The sequence below is a fragment of the Rhinolophus sinicus genome, chromosome X (genome assembly GCF_036562045.2).
Source record: "Rhinolophus sinicus isolate RSC01 chromosome X, ASM3656204v1, whole genome shotgun sequence".
Lineage (NCBI taxonomy): Eukaryota > Metazoa > Chordata > Mammalia > Chiroptera > Rhinolophidae > Rhinolophus > Rhinolophus sinicus.
Window position 1 is genome coordinate 4,789,024 of NC_133768.1, and position 20,489 is coordinate 4,809,512.

At 43.3% G+C, this 20,489-nt stretch overlaps 1 protein-coding gene across 9 annotated transcripts in view; it reads left to right on the forward strand.

Moving 5' to 3' along the window:
* The window catches only part of NLGN4X (neuroligin 4 X-linked), a 280,633-nt gene that overhangs the window by 256,310 nt on the left and 3,834 nt on the right, over positions 1 to 20,489 (forward strand). For all 9 annotated transcript variants that reach the window (XM_074323442.1, XM_074323448.1, XM_074323443.1 and 6 more), the window contains 2 exons: positions 10,127 to 10,312; positions 11,828 to 12,617. In XM_074323442.1, the coding sequence (XP_074179543.1) occupies positions 10,127 to 10,312; positions 11,828 to 12,617 (976 nt within the window). The remainder of the gene's footprint in view (positions 1 to 10,126; positions 10,313 to 11,827; positions 12,618 to 20,489) is intronic.

Genomic DNA, 20,489 nt, shown 5'->3' on the forward strand with positions numbered 1-20,489 from the left:
CCTTTCCTCTTACTTTGTCTTTTGTCTGTGTTATTTTGTCTCATGTCTATTTCCTATTAAAAGAAAGGGGAAAAACCTTCCAAAGAAATCCGCACCCTTCTCCCCCAAGGGTTTATTAATAACTAGGTAGAGTGAGAAATGGAAAATGTTTAACTGTCTGGCAACTTCTTTCATCCCTGCAGACGTAATGGGTTGTGGTTAGTTAATACCTGAGTTCAGAAGGTAGCCCAGAAAATAAATGTCCCCCCTTACGATTTCGTCACTGGTTGAAAACTTTGTCAAGGGCTTTCCTCTGTTTCTGAAAGGAAACCCAGCTATTCCAGAGAGGAATCCTGAATGCTCAGGGCTTCGAATTTCACTTAGTTCATTTATCATCCTATATCATAGCTAGACTACATATACTGACGTATTTAATAATTCATAATGACAGTTGTGCCATCATGACAATCAAGGGTGTGCACATTAAAATCACTTCAGATAGTGTTGACTGCAATGTGACTTTTTAAACAAAAGAGTTGTCGTGAGCTCCAGAGGGCACACTTGCCCCATGGTGTCTGCCGTAGGAGATACACCACATTTTCCAGCTACCTTCATGGTTGCACTATTGGTGAATGACATTTCAGAAGGTCTGCTGTCCGTCATCGATTGGTAAAGAAATGGATCTAGCAAGCAAGCTCATAAAATATGTGTTCACTGCTATAAATTGAATTGTGTCTTCCATCTGTCAATCATTACCTGTCCCCTTCCTGCTCTCAAATCACCCTGATACTGGAAAAGCGATTGTTTGGAGGGAGATGGGGCCACCTATACCCCGGTGAAAGGATATGTTTTTATTCATTTGACGTATATTTAATGAAAGCATAAAAATGGACATAATGTGAGTATGAGAACACATCATTTAGGACTAACCTGATTGAACAGAGGGCGGATAAGAAACACATATTAGGTGTGAAAACAAGATGGTGTGTAAGGCTTTGCAAGACAAGATTCGGCGCTTAATTCTTGTTTGTAGAACGTCTATTAAAGAATTGTGAGGGAAATAAATTGTAAGCAAGACTTAGTGTAAGGGGGACCATAAACAAAGTGTGGGCATTTGGGAAAGTGTGGAATAGGAGCGGTGGGTAACTGGGGAGCTTGGATTAAGATCTTTGCTGTGGGATTGCAGACGGGTCTGGGCATGGAAAGTAAGGAATGGATGCAATGAATGCTTTCACGGTAAAAAATCATCTCAACCTGTATGTTATTCATGAGCTGAGATTTTTGAGAAGAGAAGCAAGGGCAGAAAACATATGATTTCAAAAGCTTCAACCTGTATAGCCGGAAACATGGTTGCAACTTGGACACAGCCTCTGAGGAAGAAGACCTCTGGTAGGAAGGCAAAGTTGTTTAGCTCATGTTAGACTCACTGGGCTTCACGGGAGCGTGGGCCCTCTGGGCGGAAAAACTCCCCTGCGCATGGCGAATTTCTAAACTGGAGCCCGTGGGATACCCTGTAGATGCATCCTGGGGTTCTTACCAGAGGGATGACTGGGGAAGCATCAGACAGGTTGCTCCTGCCAACGTCGCCGAGTTGTGTCAGGAGCCGCACGTTACATAAGGCTTCCCTTTTGTGCTGCAAGAATTAATATAAATTATCCTTCACCTCCATAAAAGCAGGTAAGCTCCCCTTGGAACAATTAGGAGGAGAAAGGCAAGACTCACATTGATTCTCCTATACTGTCCACCTGTTAGAAAAAATATCTAAAACCGAAATATTTGCTTTCAGCGAGGTTCCAAACTTAATACTTAATGATTTGGGTTCTTAAACTTTGTTGACGCACACTGTATCTCCACACACAATTTGCTCCCAGTAGTTTCCCAGATTTGCGACGCAAAGTATAACTGATGACAGGTTGGCTGCAGAAACTCAGCCGCTCTCCCCTTGGTGCATGTTTGTGGCTGTGAGGCTGTAAAATACCTCGTGTGGGAGCTGCCTGAGTTCCATGTCAGATGCTGTTTTCTTTCCTTTCGGTTTGATGTTTCAACTCACCTCATTGCTGAAACATCTTAAGTGCTAACTTAATTCGCAAACTTAATTGTCTGACCTTTTGTATGTACATGTGTATGTGTATCTATAAGTGTAAATATAAAACAAGGATACACTCCAAGCACAAGGGCCCCCAAAGTCCGCTGGAGGGACCCTCATTGGCCACAATGGGACAAGTGTGACATTTCTAAAAATATAATACCTGTACACATGGTATAAACAATGACGGTTTCTTCCCACACACATTGCCAGAGAAGATCAACAGATTGCCAAGGACAGTGTCCATCTTTGTGTCTGAGAAACACTACCCCACAGGATACTTACCTGGTTTGTCTAAGGTATCAGGGACATAAGAAAATGAAAAGTGGAATTTTATTACAGAAAAGACAGTGTCATTATTTCTATTTGCTTTCTAGAGGAGTGGATCCCATCAGTTGTTCATTAAAATTACTTGTACAATTGTATTAAAAAATACGTGTGCCCACATGCTACCCAAAAACAACCGTTAAGAATCTCTACCACTGGGGCTTATACGCGTGAGTGTTTCTTAAAAGATTTCCAGATGCTTAATGTGGACAGGGAAGGGGAAAAAAACAACAACATTTTAACCCAGTTCACTGGGTAGGCAATTTGGGACCAGGGAAGGAGGCTGTTTAAAGAACCTGGCTGAGAATGAGGTGAATTAATCATTATTAATCAACCGTTTGGTGTTACCCAATGCTTTTTAAAACAATATGTGTGCTTAGTCACAGACATAACCCAAGAAACCAGAAATATTGGTAACTGAAAGGATCCTCAATTTCAGCAGCATCAATAAAACAAGAACTTGTTTTTTATTTTAAGAACTTTTTGGCAAAAATTCTTTGTAAATTACAAAGTGATTAGATATTGTTAGGTTACTGCAAAAGAAATTGCAGTTTTTGGAATTATTTTTAACCTTCTAAACTGCAATTACTTTTGCACTACCCTAATATTTGAAGTTTCTATTTAAATATGATGGTCAATCAAATAACTGGCCTCATTTTGTCCCTCGCTTTTGAAGTATATAAGTGTGTAACGGTGTAGCATTTAGCTATGAAAATCATGGGTTCAACGTAACACGCTCTTTCCTGGAGCGTGAACGTTATGCCACGTTATTTCAGAGCCCTCCTTTTGAAAATCAGCTGTGAGTTACATTCAGCAAATTGCTGTGGACAGATGAGACCTCAGTAAGGTGGGGGTACTAGCTGATTTTTAAAATCAATCTTGAATAATTACACACAAGGTATTCTGTTACTTGTCCTTTTATTCCGTCTGCAACCTTATGGTAACCACATTCCAGTTGCTTTACTGATGGGGAGAAAGGTAGATGACACAACAACAACAACAACAACAGAATAATGTTAAAAGGTCTCCGATGTTGAGTCCTACTGCAGATGGTTTCGCTGCAGAAACGTCTCTTATCTGGAGAAACGTAGGTGCAGGTGTTTTAGCCAGCGAGGGCAGTCGTGGCGTCTTTGTCTGTTCGGGCTGCTGTAACAGAATCCCGTAGACTGGGTGACTTATAGACAACAGGCATCTATTTCTCACGGTTCTGGAAGCTGGTAGGTCAGGCCTCCAGCACGGTCAGCTCCTGGGGAGGACCCTCTGGCAGATTGCGGACTGTTGACATCTTGTTGTGTCCTCACTTGGTGGAAGGGATGAGGGAGCACTATGGGGCCCCTTTTCTACGGGCACTGATCCCATTTATAAGGGCTCCACCCTCATGTCTAATTACCGCTCACAGAACCCACCTTCTGTCATCATGACCATCCACATATGAAACTTGGGGGGAAGGGGGAGCTGGATAAGACCATTCAGTCCATTACAAGTGGGAACAGTGGAGGTGGCATTGGCTGTTGAATTCAGGTGACATGCCTCATTAAGTGGATTTAGCCCAGGGTGTGGGTCATGCATCTTCTTGACTCCACGATTCAAAGTATCTCTCCAATGGGGACTTCTTGCTTCCCAGTTAGAGAGTTTCTGTTTGCGGTGATGTAAATGTTTTGGAAACAGACAGTGGTGATGGTTGCACACCATCGTGAATTAATTAACCCCATGGAATGGTACCCTTAGAAATGATGAAGGCAGCAAAATGTACAATATACACACCTGTATATCATCATTTGAGTTTAATTTTAGTTCTACTCCATTTAAGGACAGTTTGAGGCAGCATAAGAATATAGTACTCCATACATTTTGTTTTCCCCCAAAAGTCAAAGAGCTCAGATTATATCAGAGACACAAAAGGAACAGAGACTTTCAGGTACCTGAGTTCAGTATAAATTTGGTTACAGTTTCTGGCAGGTGAAGGAGGGCAGAGAGAGAATCGACTTTGGAATTTCTTTTCTGGCAGGAGAAAGCTTTTCCGCATTCGTCCTCCCTTTTTACGAAGAGCAGTGGGGCTTGGTGATGGAAGGCAGGGCAGGGAAGGAGGTTCCGGCTGGCAGGTTCAGCGATGACTTGACGAATAATAGACCAAAGTCTCGAGACAACCACGCTATGGGGACACTCTGCCCATTTTGAATAATGACTGCCCATATTCTGGAACCTAGAAAAACACTCCCTTGGTCGTGCGAAGTTTGGTTCCTTTTCCTGGTCAGATAATGACACGTGTCTTGGAGCTGTGACACAGGGCACCTGGGTCAGGCACTGAACACATTTCCCTCTGAGTTCCTATTTTTAGCAGTTTCTGCTCTCGTCCGTCAGCTTCGGTAACCTTGAAACCATTGGGGTGACAGTGAAATTAGTCTGTGCTGTCCTTTATCCTTTCATTTGTTTTTATTTTTGTGTGTGAAAACTTTGTTTTACTTTGTTGCATCTTTAGCCAAACCACTTCTTTTATAATTAGAACTTTTTTTTTTTTTTTTTTTATGACAGAAATATCTGAAGGCTTCCGGCCAGAAACTTACTTTATGTAAGTTATCAATAAAATGTGCAAAGTGTCCATTTTCTTTTTGAATCACCTATGTGGGGTCCTGGCTTTGTGTCTTGGGTGAAACGTAATAGTAAAACCCAGAGAAAACCACCAGATCTCCATTGTCTGACAATTGAAGCTACATCCTGTTATGAAATAGACCTCAGTGATTGTTTGAGATATTCGGGGAAGCTGTCACTTACTAAACTAAACAAAATTATTATAATGATGTGAGAAAAGGCTCCGTTGTGCACTTTTTTAGACTATAGTTTTAAAATGAACCGTAAAATTAGCAAGCTTCTAAAAGTATGCTTTATCCTTTTATATCATTATTACATAGATAGCTAAATAGATATAGATAGACAGATAGATAGAGATGACAGTTATAGATTTAGCTATAGTATATAGATATAGATACATAGATATGTATACACACACGCGTGCATAAACAGACACACACACTTCTCTTTTTTAGCCAGCACATCTTTTTAATTTACTCTGTGTGGTCTTGTTGGAAATGCCTCTTGCCTACAAAAGCATTTGGGTAAATGCTCACTGCTTTCAAAACAGTCTTCGTGCCTTTAGCTAAAGGTAAATTAATCAAACCTTGCTATTGGCCCCCATTGCTCCCCACCCCCCGTAATCGGCATTACCTCCCAGCCCTTAATAAGTACTTTTCCACTCAGGATGACAGCAACAAGTGACAGGAAAGGCGTCCCATGTGTGTGTGGTTGAAGTTAGCAGGCAGGTGAGAACACGTGCGACTCATGGGCCCGCGAGCCAGCCATCTTTGGAAAGAAACACAGCAAGGGCGTCACAGAAAAGCTAATCTCAGAGCCATTGTGAACAGTCTGTGTAATAACTGAGAACTTCACGGGGCAGACAGCGAGGTCTGTGCCCTCAAGCAAAGGGACAGGTGTGTGTGACAGACAGCTCAGAGGCTGTGTGCACCATGTATCCGCCCTCACACCTGGGAAACAACTCCCTTTTTCAGTCCCCTTTCTTTCACTGAACGTTGACATTCCACTGCGATGTTCGCTTTTTTATGCACCATCACATTTTCTTGTTACATGTGTGTATTATTGAAGATCCTTTCTTTTTTTTTAAAGTAAAACAATCTTTTAAAAAATATTCTTATCAAAATGTAGCTAACATGCAATATTGTATTAGTTTCAGGGGTACACGATAGTTATTCAACATTTATAGACCTGAAGATGTGACACCATGATAAGTCCAACAACCATCTGACACGGTACCAGCTATCACAATATTATTGACTATATTCCCCATGCGGTACATTACCTCCCATGACTGATTGTTGTTGTTTTTTATTAGAATGTCAACTATAATTTAGGATATATATAGTCACAGGACGACTTATTTGTTTTATACCTGGCATTTGGACCTGTTATTTCACTTCACCTTTTCTCCCCCTTTTAAATTTTTTAATTGCAGTTGACATTCACTGTTATTATATTAATTTCAGCTGTACAGCACAGTGGTTAGACATTTGTATAATTTAAGAACTGATTCCCCCTGACTCATCTAACACCCACCTGGCACTATACGTATTCTTAATTGTGTACCAAGTAAGCCAAAGAAAACCAACGTTGGAAAGCTTGGGATTATTTCTGGGTACAAACATGATGTGAGCTGTGAGCTAGTTGATGTCATTGGATTTTTTTTTTTTCCTGTTTAATGGTCATCAAAAAGATGGCTGCTGTGCTTACGTAATGAACTAGCTTCTGGATTGTGGCTTTCAAGTCCTATTACAAATGAACAAAGGGGCCACCATCTCTGCTCCCATTGGGTTTCTCACCACTGCCTCACTGTGCCTGGAAAGCCGCGTGACCTGAAACCCTATGGCACAATTCAAAGGAACAAGAAACCTTTAGGTAGGATTTCCTGTCATAAAAACCTGGAATTTTCTACTATAGCAGCAATATTGAGAGTGAACACAGGGCTCATTTTTTCATGATACCTACTTCGTCCATGTAGGCGGAAATGTGAATTCTGTGTTTTAGGCAATTTTCCACGCACGGCATTTTCGTTTATTGAGATATAACTGACATGATATTATATGTGTTTCAGTTGTACGAAATAGTGATTCAATATTTGTGTATGTTGCAAAATGATCACCACGGTAAATCTAGTTAAGATTCGTCAGTATACATAGTTGCAAAAAGCACATTTTTCTGGCAATGGGGACTTTTAAGATCTACTGTCTTAACAACTCTCAAATAGGCAACACAGTATAATTAACTAGTCACCATGCTGTGCATTGCTACACAACGTATGAGCGTATGAGCGTATCTCTTGTGTGTCTATATTTTTTTGTTCTTTCCAGTGCTTTGAATGAAACCTTGTCTCACTAATGTGTTAGAATTCTGTCTGTTTTGTATCTCTCACTAACTCTTCGATTGCTGGGGCAGAGGACTCATTCACAGGCTCTATTGCAAAGACAGAAAGTCTCAAACAGCAAATGTGTCGTCAGCTGGAATGCTGAGAGCGTCTGGCACTGAGCGTGCCTGGGGCTGCTTGTTTCAATCTCAAGGGATAGCCGGTGTAGGGACCCCATTCATGAACTCACCTAGAGCATATGTGGAAAGTCACGTGCTCTCCTGGGGAACAGACTCCCGAGGTTGCGTCTCTCGGCACCCCTCCTTGGTAGCGTGTCTGTTTACAAAGTGATTAGCTGCCCTTGTGATTTGCAGAATTCCCTGCCTGTACACCCACCGCACCGTATGTGTGCATCAGATCCAACGTGATTATATTTGGACAATCAGAGTCGTGCAGGAATGTGCTCTCGTAGAGAACCACATTGTTTGCCTTCACTCTGTACCTGCAACGGAAACTATGCCTCGTTGATCATTTAAAAGAGAAGGGAGGGGGATCTCTGGATATTAATGGAAATGAAGGTTCCAAAGCAGAAACTATGGAAACAGCAGCTTCCAAGAAAAAGTTCATTGGCTACACTTCAGAGGGGCACGGAGGGCTGTTTCCGTCAGGACTTTGGGAAAGGGAGTCAGAATCACGAACCTTTCCACAGGATGGAGAAGTAAGGATTGTCAAGATGCGGAATATTAATGCCACCGCAGCGGTGACAAGAGTCAGGTTTTCCTGAAGACCAGTGGCTCACCAGGTGCTGTTGCACTCTGCAAAAACAAAATCAGTGAATACGCCATTCAGGAAAGTGCTGAGAGAGGCACGTGGATGAGGGGCGTGTTGGAGACAGAGGGGTTCTGCCAGAAAATTAAGAGAGCCTTTAGCAGTGAATCACCTGTTTCCTTCATGGGGAAAGAGTGGCTTGTCTTATTTTTATTCCACGGCACCCACACGGCCATTCTCAGCCCGTGTTCTACACAAAACTGCGGGAAAGAGGCTTTCCGCCCAAGCAAAGCGTGATTCATTCTATGAGAAACTGTGTAAAAGGTTTAGTGATGAATGCTGCAGCCTCAGGACGGTTGTTGGCAGGAAACGCTAATTAGTAATTGCTAATGACATAAGGGAGGGTTGGTAACGGTCACACGGCCACACGTCCCATTTCTCCTACCTCATGTCACATCGGTCCCTAAAAACTTTAGACATGACTAGACTTGGCGGAATGGGCCACACATGTGCAAACTGTACAGCGGTCACCTTGTATGTGTGTGTAGGTCCAGCACGCTATGTGTCCTGGTTTTTGTAATTTTAAAACAAACAAAACCCTTCCTGCTGCTTTCTTTTCACCCAGCCCTTTCATTTGTGATTCCCTCCTGGTATACGGTGTCGTCCTTTAAGATTTTTGTTCTAGGTTTTAGAAGCAGCTTGCACTGGTTTGGTTAGGGACGTTTGGGGGGATCGGTGCTGGGTGATGTTGTTTATTTTAGGCCATGAATCAGTCACGTCAACACTGCAGCAAGTGGCCCTGGAATTTCCTACACATTAAATGAAATGAGTGACTGGCACAGCATCCCTAGGACTAAGGAAAGGGCACAGAAAGGGGAAAATATGATCATTGGGTATTTGGGGAAGGGGCACGTAAGAATGCGCAGTGGTAAAAGCTTTTTAAGACTTTTCCTTTTTGCTGTTTAGAAGGCTGATCCAGTACAGATTCAGACATGGGGTGGGACTAAAGTTTGTACAACCAATTACATGCGGGGGTGGGGGCTGCTTCAGAAAGTATTCAGGGTTGAATCTCAGTAGGAGAGGGTATATCTCACTACGGAAATGGCTTCACACTTCAGAGGGAAACAGTGTTTCCAGGTCACAATCCGCTGGCAATTGGAAAGGAACAGCGAACTAAATAGATGCTTAATACTGATCACTGTGCTACAGTAAATGCCCAGATGGCATTTTGTGCTGCTTCTAAGGAGGGATTAAGAATTTGCTGCCTTCAGTGAAGAAGTCTGGTCCCTCAATTTCTAGAATCCTCCTTCTTATTAAAATATAGTGTAACAGCTCTTGCTTTTGGGGGCCGTCTGGGAGATTTCAATATGCACTGGCTTTTGGCTGAGAGTAAAGAGTTGTAACTGTTAAGTGTGTAACCGTGATATTTTTTTCTATATAGAAAAATAGACGTGCGTACTAAGCTATTTAAGACTGCGATCTCCTTATGCCTGTAATTTACTTTGAAACGTCAGCGTGAAAAGGAGTTAAAATATTGATGGGAAACGGAACGGGACAAAGCTGATCTGATTGCTTTTGTACACACGCACACAATCTTACATACAGATACCAGCACACAAATGCCCCCTCCACACGCACGCTTCCCCCCGCCCCCGAAAAGCTTCCTTGCGAAACAAAATGCACATATGCACTGGTGTGAGAACTGGAATCCAGTAAAATGTGTCACCTCTGGGATTGTCACATGTGATCATTATTTTACGTTAATTATGCCGTAATGGTTAGACCCATACAAACCCACAGATGAGACATTTTATCCTAGTGTGAACGGCAACCATCGCCATGGTAAGTATTATTTTCATGCCGTAATCCTCGCTGCCATGAACAGTGTGCTACACGGTTGCTTCTCAGGTGAAAAACATTCTACACTGTTGCTTCTCACACGGGAGAGACGGATGCACAGGGTATAAAGCACGAGATACACTGATCTTTTCAAACAGCAGGGATATTCCTGTGCTTTTTCTAGTTGGCCACCCACAATGTCCTCTGTTCTTTTGTAGGGTTCTTGAGTACCGGGGACCAGGCAGCCAAGGGCAACTACGGGTTACTAGACCAGATCCAAGCCCTCCGCTGGATTGAGGAGAACGTCGGGGCATTTGGTGGCGACCCCAAACGTGTGACCATCTTCGGCTCGGGCGCGGGAGCTTCCTGTGTCAGTCTTTTGACCTTGTCCCACTACTCAGAAGGTAATGAAGGCATCTGCCTGGTGGACAGGTGACCCCCAGGACCGGGATATGAGCCTGTGTCTCCAGAATCACATGTATCCCCCCATGGTCCTCTTCTAACTCTGCTTTCTGTCCATTTTTTAAAATTGAGATATAATTGATATACAACATTGTGTGTGTGTGTGTGTGTGTGTGTGTTTGTGGGTGTAGATATATCTACATACACACATCGATCTATACACACACTGCTACCTCAGTCATGGACAATAATTGTGAGGGGAGGGGAAGAAACTTGTAGCACCTTTTTGTCTCATTCTGATTGTTTTAACTCATGAATGTCTTCAATAACTCCAATCCTGACATCAGCACTTTAAAACCCTCCATCTTGAGAACCACACACACCAGTCGGCCCTTGCATGTTGTTGATAGAATGATAAACACCGGGAAGCCGATCCCCGGGTGCCTTGGATGCTGTATTGGGCAAAATCAGAACAATGTGAACATATGAGTTTAAAAATCAACAGGGCGTCAATTTTGGAGTCGTAGCTTTTTGCTTTCTTCTTCCATCACCTCTTGACGCCTCAGATCACGTTGGAGTCCAAGGAAATGGCAGGAATGCTTTGATTTTTTTTATTGCTCGTCATGTCTTTTTCCCGACCGAGTTAAAATAAAGTTTGTGTTTGCTTGTGAGCACGAGACTCATGCAACGGGAAATATTTAAGCTACGCAGACATGTGCTCCTCCAATGTGACTGCTCACTCACAGAAGTATTGCCCAGGAGTTTTCAAGTTTGTCCCCAAACAGAGGTTTTCTAAGTGTAGCAGAATATATTACACGCAAGACTGGCTTTGCACGGAAGCAATTTTGAAATTAATGATTTTTTTGAAAAACTACAGATTAGTTGGGCGTTCGAGTAAGGATTTCTTTAGGAACAGCCAACTCAGTGGGTTTAACTGTAAAATTGTGATTCCTCCAATACATTGAAACACAGGGTGGAACTAGAAATACATCTGTGAATTTATACTCTGAAGCTGATTTCAGTAGCTATTTTCCCCCCACAATGAAGTGGTACCTGGTGTGTTCAGTGAGGCAGAATAACCTTTGACCTTCTCTATGGCACAAAGGCTGGTTTTAGGGAACGAGGGATGTGATTCCTCTGACAGGCTTTGCCTGTAGCATCTGGGATGGAAAAGCTCACACTACCCCAAATTGTGGGAGGGCAAAGAGAACACATATATTTACCACCGATGCTAACGTGTAAACAATGTGTGCATACAGTTTCATTTTCTTACACAATGTGTGTGTGCGTGTGTGTGTGTGTAACAACATCCCTTAACACCAACGTCCCGCGGGAGGAGGAAGGGGGTGTGGGGAGAACGAGATGGAATCGCGTGAAAGAGATGCTGAATGAGCCGAGTGCCTCTGCACCCAGAAATTCACATGCCCGCGACACAATCAGAGCCTTCTTTGCAAAGTCAAAGCTGCTTTTCTGTCTTGCGGGTTTTCATTTGCATGTGCACAATTTTGCACCTGCAGGCCTGTTCCAGAAAGCGATCATCCAGAGTGGGACCGCCCTGTCCAGCTGGGCAGTAAACTACCAACCTGCCAAGTACACTCGGATATTGGCAGATAAAGTCGGCTGTAACATGCTGGATACGACGGACATGGTGGAATGCCTTCGGAATAAGAATTACAAGGAGCTCATTCAGCAGACCATCACCCCAGCCACGTACCACATTTCCTTTGGTCCCGTGATCGATGGTGACGTCATCCCAGACGACCCCCAGATCCTGATGGAGCAGGGGGAGTTCCTGAATTATGACATCATGCTGGGCGTCAACCAAGGGGAAGGCTTGAAGTTTGTGGACGGCATTGTGGACAGTGAAGATGGCGTGACCCCCAATGACTTTGACTTTTCTGTGTCCAACTTCGTGGATAACCTTTACGGCTATCCAGAAGGGAAAGATACATTGCGGGAGACCATCAAGTTCATGTACACGGACTGGGCTGATAAGGAGAACCCCGAAACGCGACGGAAAACCTTGGTGGCTCTCTTTACCGACCACCAGTGGGTGGCCCCCGCCGTGGCCACCGCAGACCTGCACGCTCAGTACGGCTCTCCCACCTACTTCTACGCCTTCTATCACCACTGCCAAAGCGAAATGAAGCCCAGCTGGGCAGACTCGGCCCACGGCGACGAAGTGCCCTACGTCTTTGGGATCCCCATGATTGGCCCCACCGAGCTCTTCAGCTGTAACTTCTCCAAGAATGATGTCATGCTCAGCGCAGTGGTCATGACGTACTGGACGAATTTCGCCAAAACCGGGTATGTTCTCCCCCAAATCAGGTGATGGCCAGGGCTCTGCTGGTCGGGGTCCTCGGTAGAAGTGTCATTTCCGTAAGTGCATAGGTCACAGTGTGCAGGCGTGCACATACGTGCACCCACAAAGACAGTCATCGTGTCCCCATCGGTGGGGACCTCGTTTTTTTGTTTAGCCCAGACCTGTTTTCTGTCAAGTCAGATTTTTATTCCAGTGCTGGTTGCGTGTTGGGAATTCTGTCTGCTACCTGGTGGTGCAGGATTTAGACATACGGGGTGGTTCTGTTGGAAGCTGATGGTGGAGTTTCAAGGCTACATAGGATCTCGTCTTATTTGGTAAATAATGGGGGTATCAAATCGTACGTGCCATATGGTAAAGTGTGCTTCTTGTGTAGCCACAGATATGAAAAAGATCTCATGTAACTACAGGGAAATAGTGTGTGTGTGTGTGTGTGTGTCTATACAAGGTCTGCTGGTATGTATGTGTGTGTATAAATATATATATAGACATAGATACATTTACACATATATGCACACACATATATACACATATATACACACATATGTGCATATATGTGAAATGTATATTTACTTATATACATATGTATAAAGGACACATATATAAGCATATATACAGATGCCTAAATATATGAAATAAGTCTCCTAACTATAGAGAAAAGGTGTGTGTAGTATTTCTCTATATATGCAGGTTTTCTATATAGTTTATACCATTTATACATGTATTTCATAAGTAAATATAAATTTCATATATATATATGTGCATATGTATTGATATATGTTTATCTATGTACCAGGGGTGTGAAAAAAATGTATACACATGACTTGCATTCATCTTTTGATATCGTTATATATTGAGTATTATAATTTTAATGCAGTGTTTTCCTTGCTTAAAATGTGTGTACATTGTCTTGGCCCCTTCTGTATATATAGGTTGATAAATCTATCTGAAAGGAAAATATAAATCTGTCTGTAAGGAAAGCTCATTGGCTAAATGTATAGAAAATAGAGCTGCACGTACCACACGCTCCACCAACGCTGTACTGAGCGGACTGTCTGCCAACAACCAAGGCAAAAGCCTCCCAGCATCTTAAGTAGCTTCACATATCATGGCCTCTTTTCATGTTCTCTTGTGGCATCACCGAGCTGTGGAAATTCATGAGGCATCATTCTCTTCCCCTGTGTGTGCCCCTGTCAGTCCCTTTGAGCCTGTCGGACTGAAGTGAAAGTGAAGACACTCCCGGCTCTGAGGGCCGAGGGCCGAGGGCCATCACCTTCCCGGTCACCTTCCTGGTGTGTGCCAGATGGTGGAAGTTGGCTCTCACCGAACCCCGCAGAGCAGAGCCTGAGCCCTCCGGCAGCTCTAGGGAGAGGGAACTTTGGGGAATACTGGTCTCCATGCCTGAGGCTTAGCAGCTATCATGCTTCACATTCCAAATGGGTCTTTTTTTTGCTGGGAAGTGGTTTCAGAATGCTTTGCAGCCTTATCACAAATACAGCGTGTTTCCTGAGTGGAATGTGTTGCATAGATACCCACTTTGAACTCAGGTTTTACACGTTTGGTCTCAGAAAGGCTGCCCAGGGGTGGGGAGCAGAGGGAGGGAGAAGCGACAAAGCCTTGAGGCACAGGCTTACCTAGCTCCAAAGTTTCTTAGATGAGGAGACGATTAAGTAACCCTAGGGCTGTTGTGACAAAGTTCCAAGACCGGTGTGGCTTGAAACGAGGAATTTACCGTTTCACAGTTCTGGATGGGAGACGTCCAAAATGAAGGAGCGAGCAGGGCCGGGCTGCGCCCGAAACCTGTAGGGCACTGTCCCCATGCCTCTTAGCTTCTGGTGGTTTCCTGGCAGTCTCCGGTGTTGCGTGTCTCACAGTCACTTCCCTGCAACCTCTGCCTGTGTCGTCCCATGGTTGGTCCCCTGTGTGTCTGTCTTTCTATGGCTTTCTTCGTATGAGGGCACCTGTCATATTGTTTTAGAAGTGGATCCTACTTCAGTGGGACCTCATGTGAACTTGACCAATGCTACCTGCAGTGACCCTAGTTCCCAATAAGGAAATCCCGTTAGGATTTCAGCATATCTTAATTTGGGGGGGCAGGGAGGGATTCAACTCATGACCTTTTTTAAAGGCAGGACTGTGCCCAGTTGTGTCACAGAACTAAGTATGTGATGTCTGCCCTTGCAACATATTGCGTTCTCACGAAGCCAAAAGACTCCCTGGGTCATTTTGCACCATCACCCAAACGTGTCACTCTTTACTTAACATCTAAACACTCCATCGTGGCTTACTTTTCTTCAACCCACATATTTTCCCCTTACACGTTTTGGAAACAAACTTGGTATGATGTTCTTGCATGGAAAGCCAGCATCAGTCGTCACTGATTTAATGGAACCGTTTTTTAAAAACTGTGCAATCCACACAAAGCCGTTAAATGCTTGTTTGCTTTTCTACCTGCCAGAGGCTCTGAAGCTGATGTTCTCTCTTTGGTTAAAATAAGACAGGGAGGGAGGGAGGGAGGGAGGGAGGGAGGGAGGGAGGGAGGGAGGGAGGGAGGGAGGGAGGGAGGGAGGGAGGGAGGGAGGGAGGGAGGTGAGAAAGAGGGAAAGGGAAGGCAAGGCAAGGAAAGGAAAGGGGACGAAGGAAGGAAGGAAGGGATACAGGAAATAACGTGTCATGAGATGGTAAAGAACTCCTAGCCCCAAGTGGACACCCGAGGCAGGGTTGAAAATGCTGGTCCGTTACCGAGTGCTGCTTCATGCCATAACTCTATTTCCTAAAACCACTTTGCCGAGCACCTGTGGTTCTAGCCCCTCACTGGGGAACATGAAAGATGTGGACACATGGATACCTGGGGTGAATCACAGGCCAGATATCCTCACATGGCCGTGTGTCGTTTGTGCTTAATTAGCGCTAGTAATGCCGTTGGGGCAGATGGAGAAGCAGCAAAGACTTCCGCTGGGGGAAATAGCTCCCATCCGACTGCAGTCCAAACCCTCAGGGAGGGGTCTCGCTGAGGTTCCAGGCAGGATATAGATGAGGGAGGGCCGTGGTGGTCAGTTGGAAGGATCTGGACTTTATGTGAACAGGGCCTAGTTTTGTTCCTGCAGGGTCCATGGGGAGCAGAACAGAAGTAAGACGTGGGGCTATCCATGCAGTGAGTTGTCGTACTTCATTTGGAAAGGTTGTTGGAATGACTCACCGTTTTTAAAGGAAGTCACTCAGATGTGACTAGTCAGGGATACCATTTCAGTGCCAGCTGGTTTCACAAGAGTACAGGGGATTGAGCTGATGGGCTGAGTCTAGCGGTGCAGGTGTTTGTCAGTGGGTGACATCTTTGCTAGTTATTTGTTTTAAATAGGGGAGTGTGATGACCAGCCATGTGCAGAGGACTTCTTTGCCTCCAGGGAGCTGCTTTAATGGTCCAGGTAAGGACAGTGAGCCAAAATGGTGACAGTAAGGGGACAGCGTAGGGCAAACCATATCCGATGCCACTCTGTGAGGTGAGAGGGTCAACTCTGTTCTCCAGAACAGCTACGCAGGCAGTGACCCACGGAATAGGATGGAGCACGTCTGAGTACCAGTAACGGTGCCTGTAGGCACTAGAGACAGGAGTTGCATTTAAAAGAAGATCTCACCACACAACTGTCACAACACATTGCTGTGGAGACAGGGCCGGGATGTACCAGGACATGTGTTGCCATTTCCATCTGGTGGGATTCCAAGCCTTCTCCCTCACACGCAGCACCCTGACATTTCCAATGGTTCGTACGTTTGCCAAGATGGAGTGGGACTCAGTGTTTCTTTTCCTATTCCTTATAGTGAACAGATCTGACCTTATGTCTTGGTTGAAATGTACACATATGTGCTGTGCCAACTTTCTGTTTTTGTTTGGGATTTTTGTTGAGCATTGAAAAAACGATGCTGGGAATGGGAATGTGGAAGCCATGGGGTGTGGGGAGAGAGAGAGAGAGAGACAGGGAGGGCCGAGCGCGATTCTTTTGTAGAATCTATTTCCATGATCCAGGTGAGAAGAGGAAACCAAATCAATGTTGGAAGAGGGCAAATAGGTCAAAACCTTCAGTAGTCGTGTAGAAATAAGGCTGAGTTGGAGACTTTTGAGCAATGAGAGGTAACGTCAGGGAAAAATTTAAATGAATGCCGAGGTTTGCAAACCATTATAAAGAACGAGTATCTTCGTCATATAAAAGTCTCTTTGGGAATCGGACGGACAGAGTTGGTCCTGGATAGTCGATAAAATTCAAGAGCTCGTTGATCAAGGACCAGTTCAGTTTGGGTTCTGTGTGGGCAGAAGTGGATAAAGAGGAAAAAATGAGGGTCTCTGTAGAAGGTAATATCAGTGATTGTACTTGAAGCAATCCAATTGGGCATTATATATCGAAGACCTGAGACGCGGTTGGAATGCAGAGGTGGGACGTTTGCTCCAAGATGGCTAGTAAACCAACATATGTGTACTATAAGATAGGCGATCAAACCCACATATATTTCAATATTTTTACTTTGTTCTCAAGAGTTTGCGGTCGGTATGGTAGATGGACTTAGATCTCCAGTTTGCTTCAGATGCCCTCTCTACTTTTGAATTTGCTGGTGTCCTATGGTTCATTTCTGTGCAACCTTTGCTAAAGCTTTGTGGAAAGCAGGAAAGAGGCGCTTAGTAGGGAAGACACCTTAGAGAGCGTGGCAGCATGAGACTGGCTTTAAACGTGACCTTTATTGCCAAAAAGTATTGTAAGCTGAGTGAATGAACATCTCCATCTGTATAGGAGTCAGTGAACATGTAACGCATGATATAGGGGCCGGTTTGGTTCCAAGAAGTCCAGTAACACATATTCACCTACGACTTTTGTTCAGTACACCTAAGACAGGAAGGCCTCATGCCATCAAATGGAGCGTATCCGCGCTCACTGATACCTTGAAAGACGTCGTATGACCTATCTCTGGCCAATGAAGGGGGCCACAAGACCTTGGAAGCACATTGAACTATTCACTGCCAAGATGACATTGCAAATAACACATGGCAGTTGATGAGGTCTGTATTAGGGGTTGGGGAATACGGATGAAGCTATGCATTGAGGCTTTTACCAGGGAGGGACGATATGTCTGTTTCGTCCTCTCCTTAATCACTATAATCTTTAATTTTACTCATGGGAATTAAAACATCGTGTGCTGCGGTGAATTCCGAAAAAAACAACGGGACACAGGTACCCCGCTTCGATCATCTTGCAGCCTGTGCCATGTTTGCCAAGGTGAAACGATGGGCTTTCATGAGCTCTGTCAGCGTATCTTGGTTTAAAGCTTCTGATTGTGTGTCTCCAAGAAGTTTGATAGATAGATTGTATCAGGCTAAAGCTTCCTAATCTGGATTTCCCAAACCCTGTGTTCTTTGAGGCCAAAGACAATGTCTTTCTTTACCTTTCACGTGTGCACAGAATACCATCAAAAACAACCTGACGTCCAGTATGACCAGAACACACTTTCCGAGAGGCCCTCTCCTTAAGAAGAGACGGCCTCAGTGAACAGACAAAACTGAGAGGAAGCCCCACGAACTTCTGTCGTTTGTAGACAGTAAAAATCAATGAAAAATATGGCGGTGGCAGACTCCAGTTACACAGGAAGTTTTCAAAAACTTATTTTTAGGAAACACAAGTAAAAGAGGCATGAGGTGCTATATCGAATCCAACACTTTTTCAAAAACATATAAGAATTTCAAAATTAAGAACTAAAAACCAGATTGTTTTTCAGGAGGTTAATGTGCATAAGTGGATGCAGAAATAAGGACGCTCATGGCATTAGGACCTGTCATGTTCTATTTTTGATCCCATTGGTAAAATAAAAGCACTGAGGTTAGTGTGCTTTGCGTTTAGAGGTAAAACGTTTCCTTGTATGCCACATGTATAGTCATATCCATATATCATGTATATGTTTTCAGTATACGATGTATAATGTGGTATTACAGTATAGTTTGACACATATATATGCTGTCATATACAGTATACACTGTGGAATACAGTATAATGTGTATACAGCGTGTGCTATATACAGTATAGGCTCTATTGTATACAATGTGGTATATTATATACATATACTACATACAGTGTATCATATTCTGTATATACTGGTATATAGTATACTTTAGACACCATAGACTATATACTGTATATAATATACCGTATATACTGTGGTAGCAGTACCCTTTTACACAGCATACACTATATACAGTATATAATATACCGTATATACCGTGGCATGCAGTACCCTTTTACACAGCATACACTATATACTGTCTATAATATACTGTATATACCGTGGTAGCAGTACCCTTTTACACAGCATACACTATATACAGTATATAATATACCGTATATACTGTGGTAGCAGTATTCTTTTACACAGCATACACTATATACAGTATATAATATACCGTATATACTGTGGTAGCAGTATTCTTTTACACAGCATACACTATATACAGTATATAATATACCGTATATACTGTGGTAGCAGTACCCTTTTACACAGCATACACTATATACAGTATGTAGTATACCGTATATACTGTGGTAGCAGTACCCTTGTACACAGCATACACTATATACTGTCTATAATATACCGTATATACTGTGGTAGCAGTACCCTTGTACACAGCATACACTATATACTGTCTATAATATACCGTATATACTGTGGTAGCAGTACCCTTGTACACAGCATACACTATATACTGTCTATAATATACCGTATATACTGTGGTAGCAGTACCCTTTTACACAGCATACACTATATACTGTCTATAATATACCGTATATACTGTGGTAGCAGTACCCTTTTACACAGCATACACTATATTGTCTATAATATACCGTATATACTGTGGTAGCAGTATCCTTGTACACAGCATACACTATATACAGTATATAATATACCGTATATACCGTGGCATGCAGTACCCTTTTACACAGCATACACTATATACTGTCTATAATATACCGTATATACTGTGGTAGCAGTACCCTTTTACACAGCATACACTATATTGTCTATAATATACCGTATATACTGTGGTAGCAGTATCCTTGTACACAGCATACACTATATACAGTATATAATATACCGTATGTACCGTGGCATGCAGTACCCTTTTACACAGCATACACTATATACAGTATATCATATACCATATATACTGTGGTAGCAGTATCCTTGTACACATCATATGCTATATACTGTGTATACTGTACATACTGTGGGTGAATATTACTTCATAGTCCTTTCTCCCTAAGCAAATTTTAGGTGCTCTAATGTACATATCGGCAGAAGAAGGTAACTTATGGACCTCTTACTGTGTGCCAGGAATTTGAGGGTAACTGTTGAACCTTCATCACTTACATCCAGTCTCAATATTCTCATTTACTTTTACATGAGGAAGATAAGTCCAAAAGAGGCTTAAGAATTTCCTCAAGATTTCACAGCTGTAGGAAGCTGCCGAGCTTAATACCATGGAAATGATTTCAAGTGCCTCAGACTGAGGGTGGAAGTCCTTTCTTCAGCAGATAGAACATCCTGCTGGCCAATTATATTTTGTTTGTGTCTTGCGTGATGCCTGGTAATGTCTGTAGATGTGAGCTTTTCAAGTAGGACCTTTGGGTCCCCCAGCTTTCTGGCAGGTGTGCAGACAGAGGGTGGTGGCGGCTTCATAAAAGTTCTGCCAAGACGTCGTTCTCCTGTTTCATTGTTGAAGATAATTTGGTCCGTTTTTAAAACCAGTAGAAAGGTGCTGAAAATGCCATAATGCTGCCATCAGGAATTGTATCCTAAATCCAGGTAAGATGGGATTTAGTAAA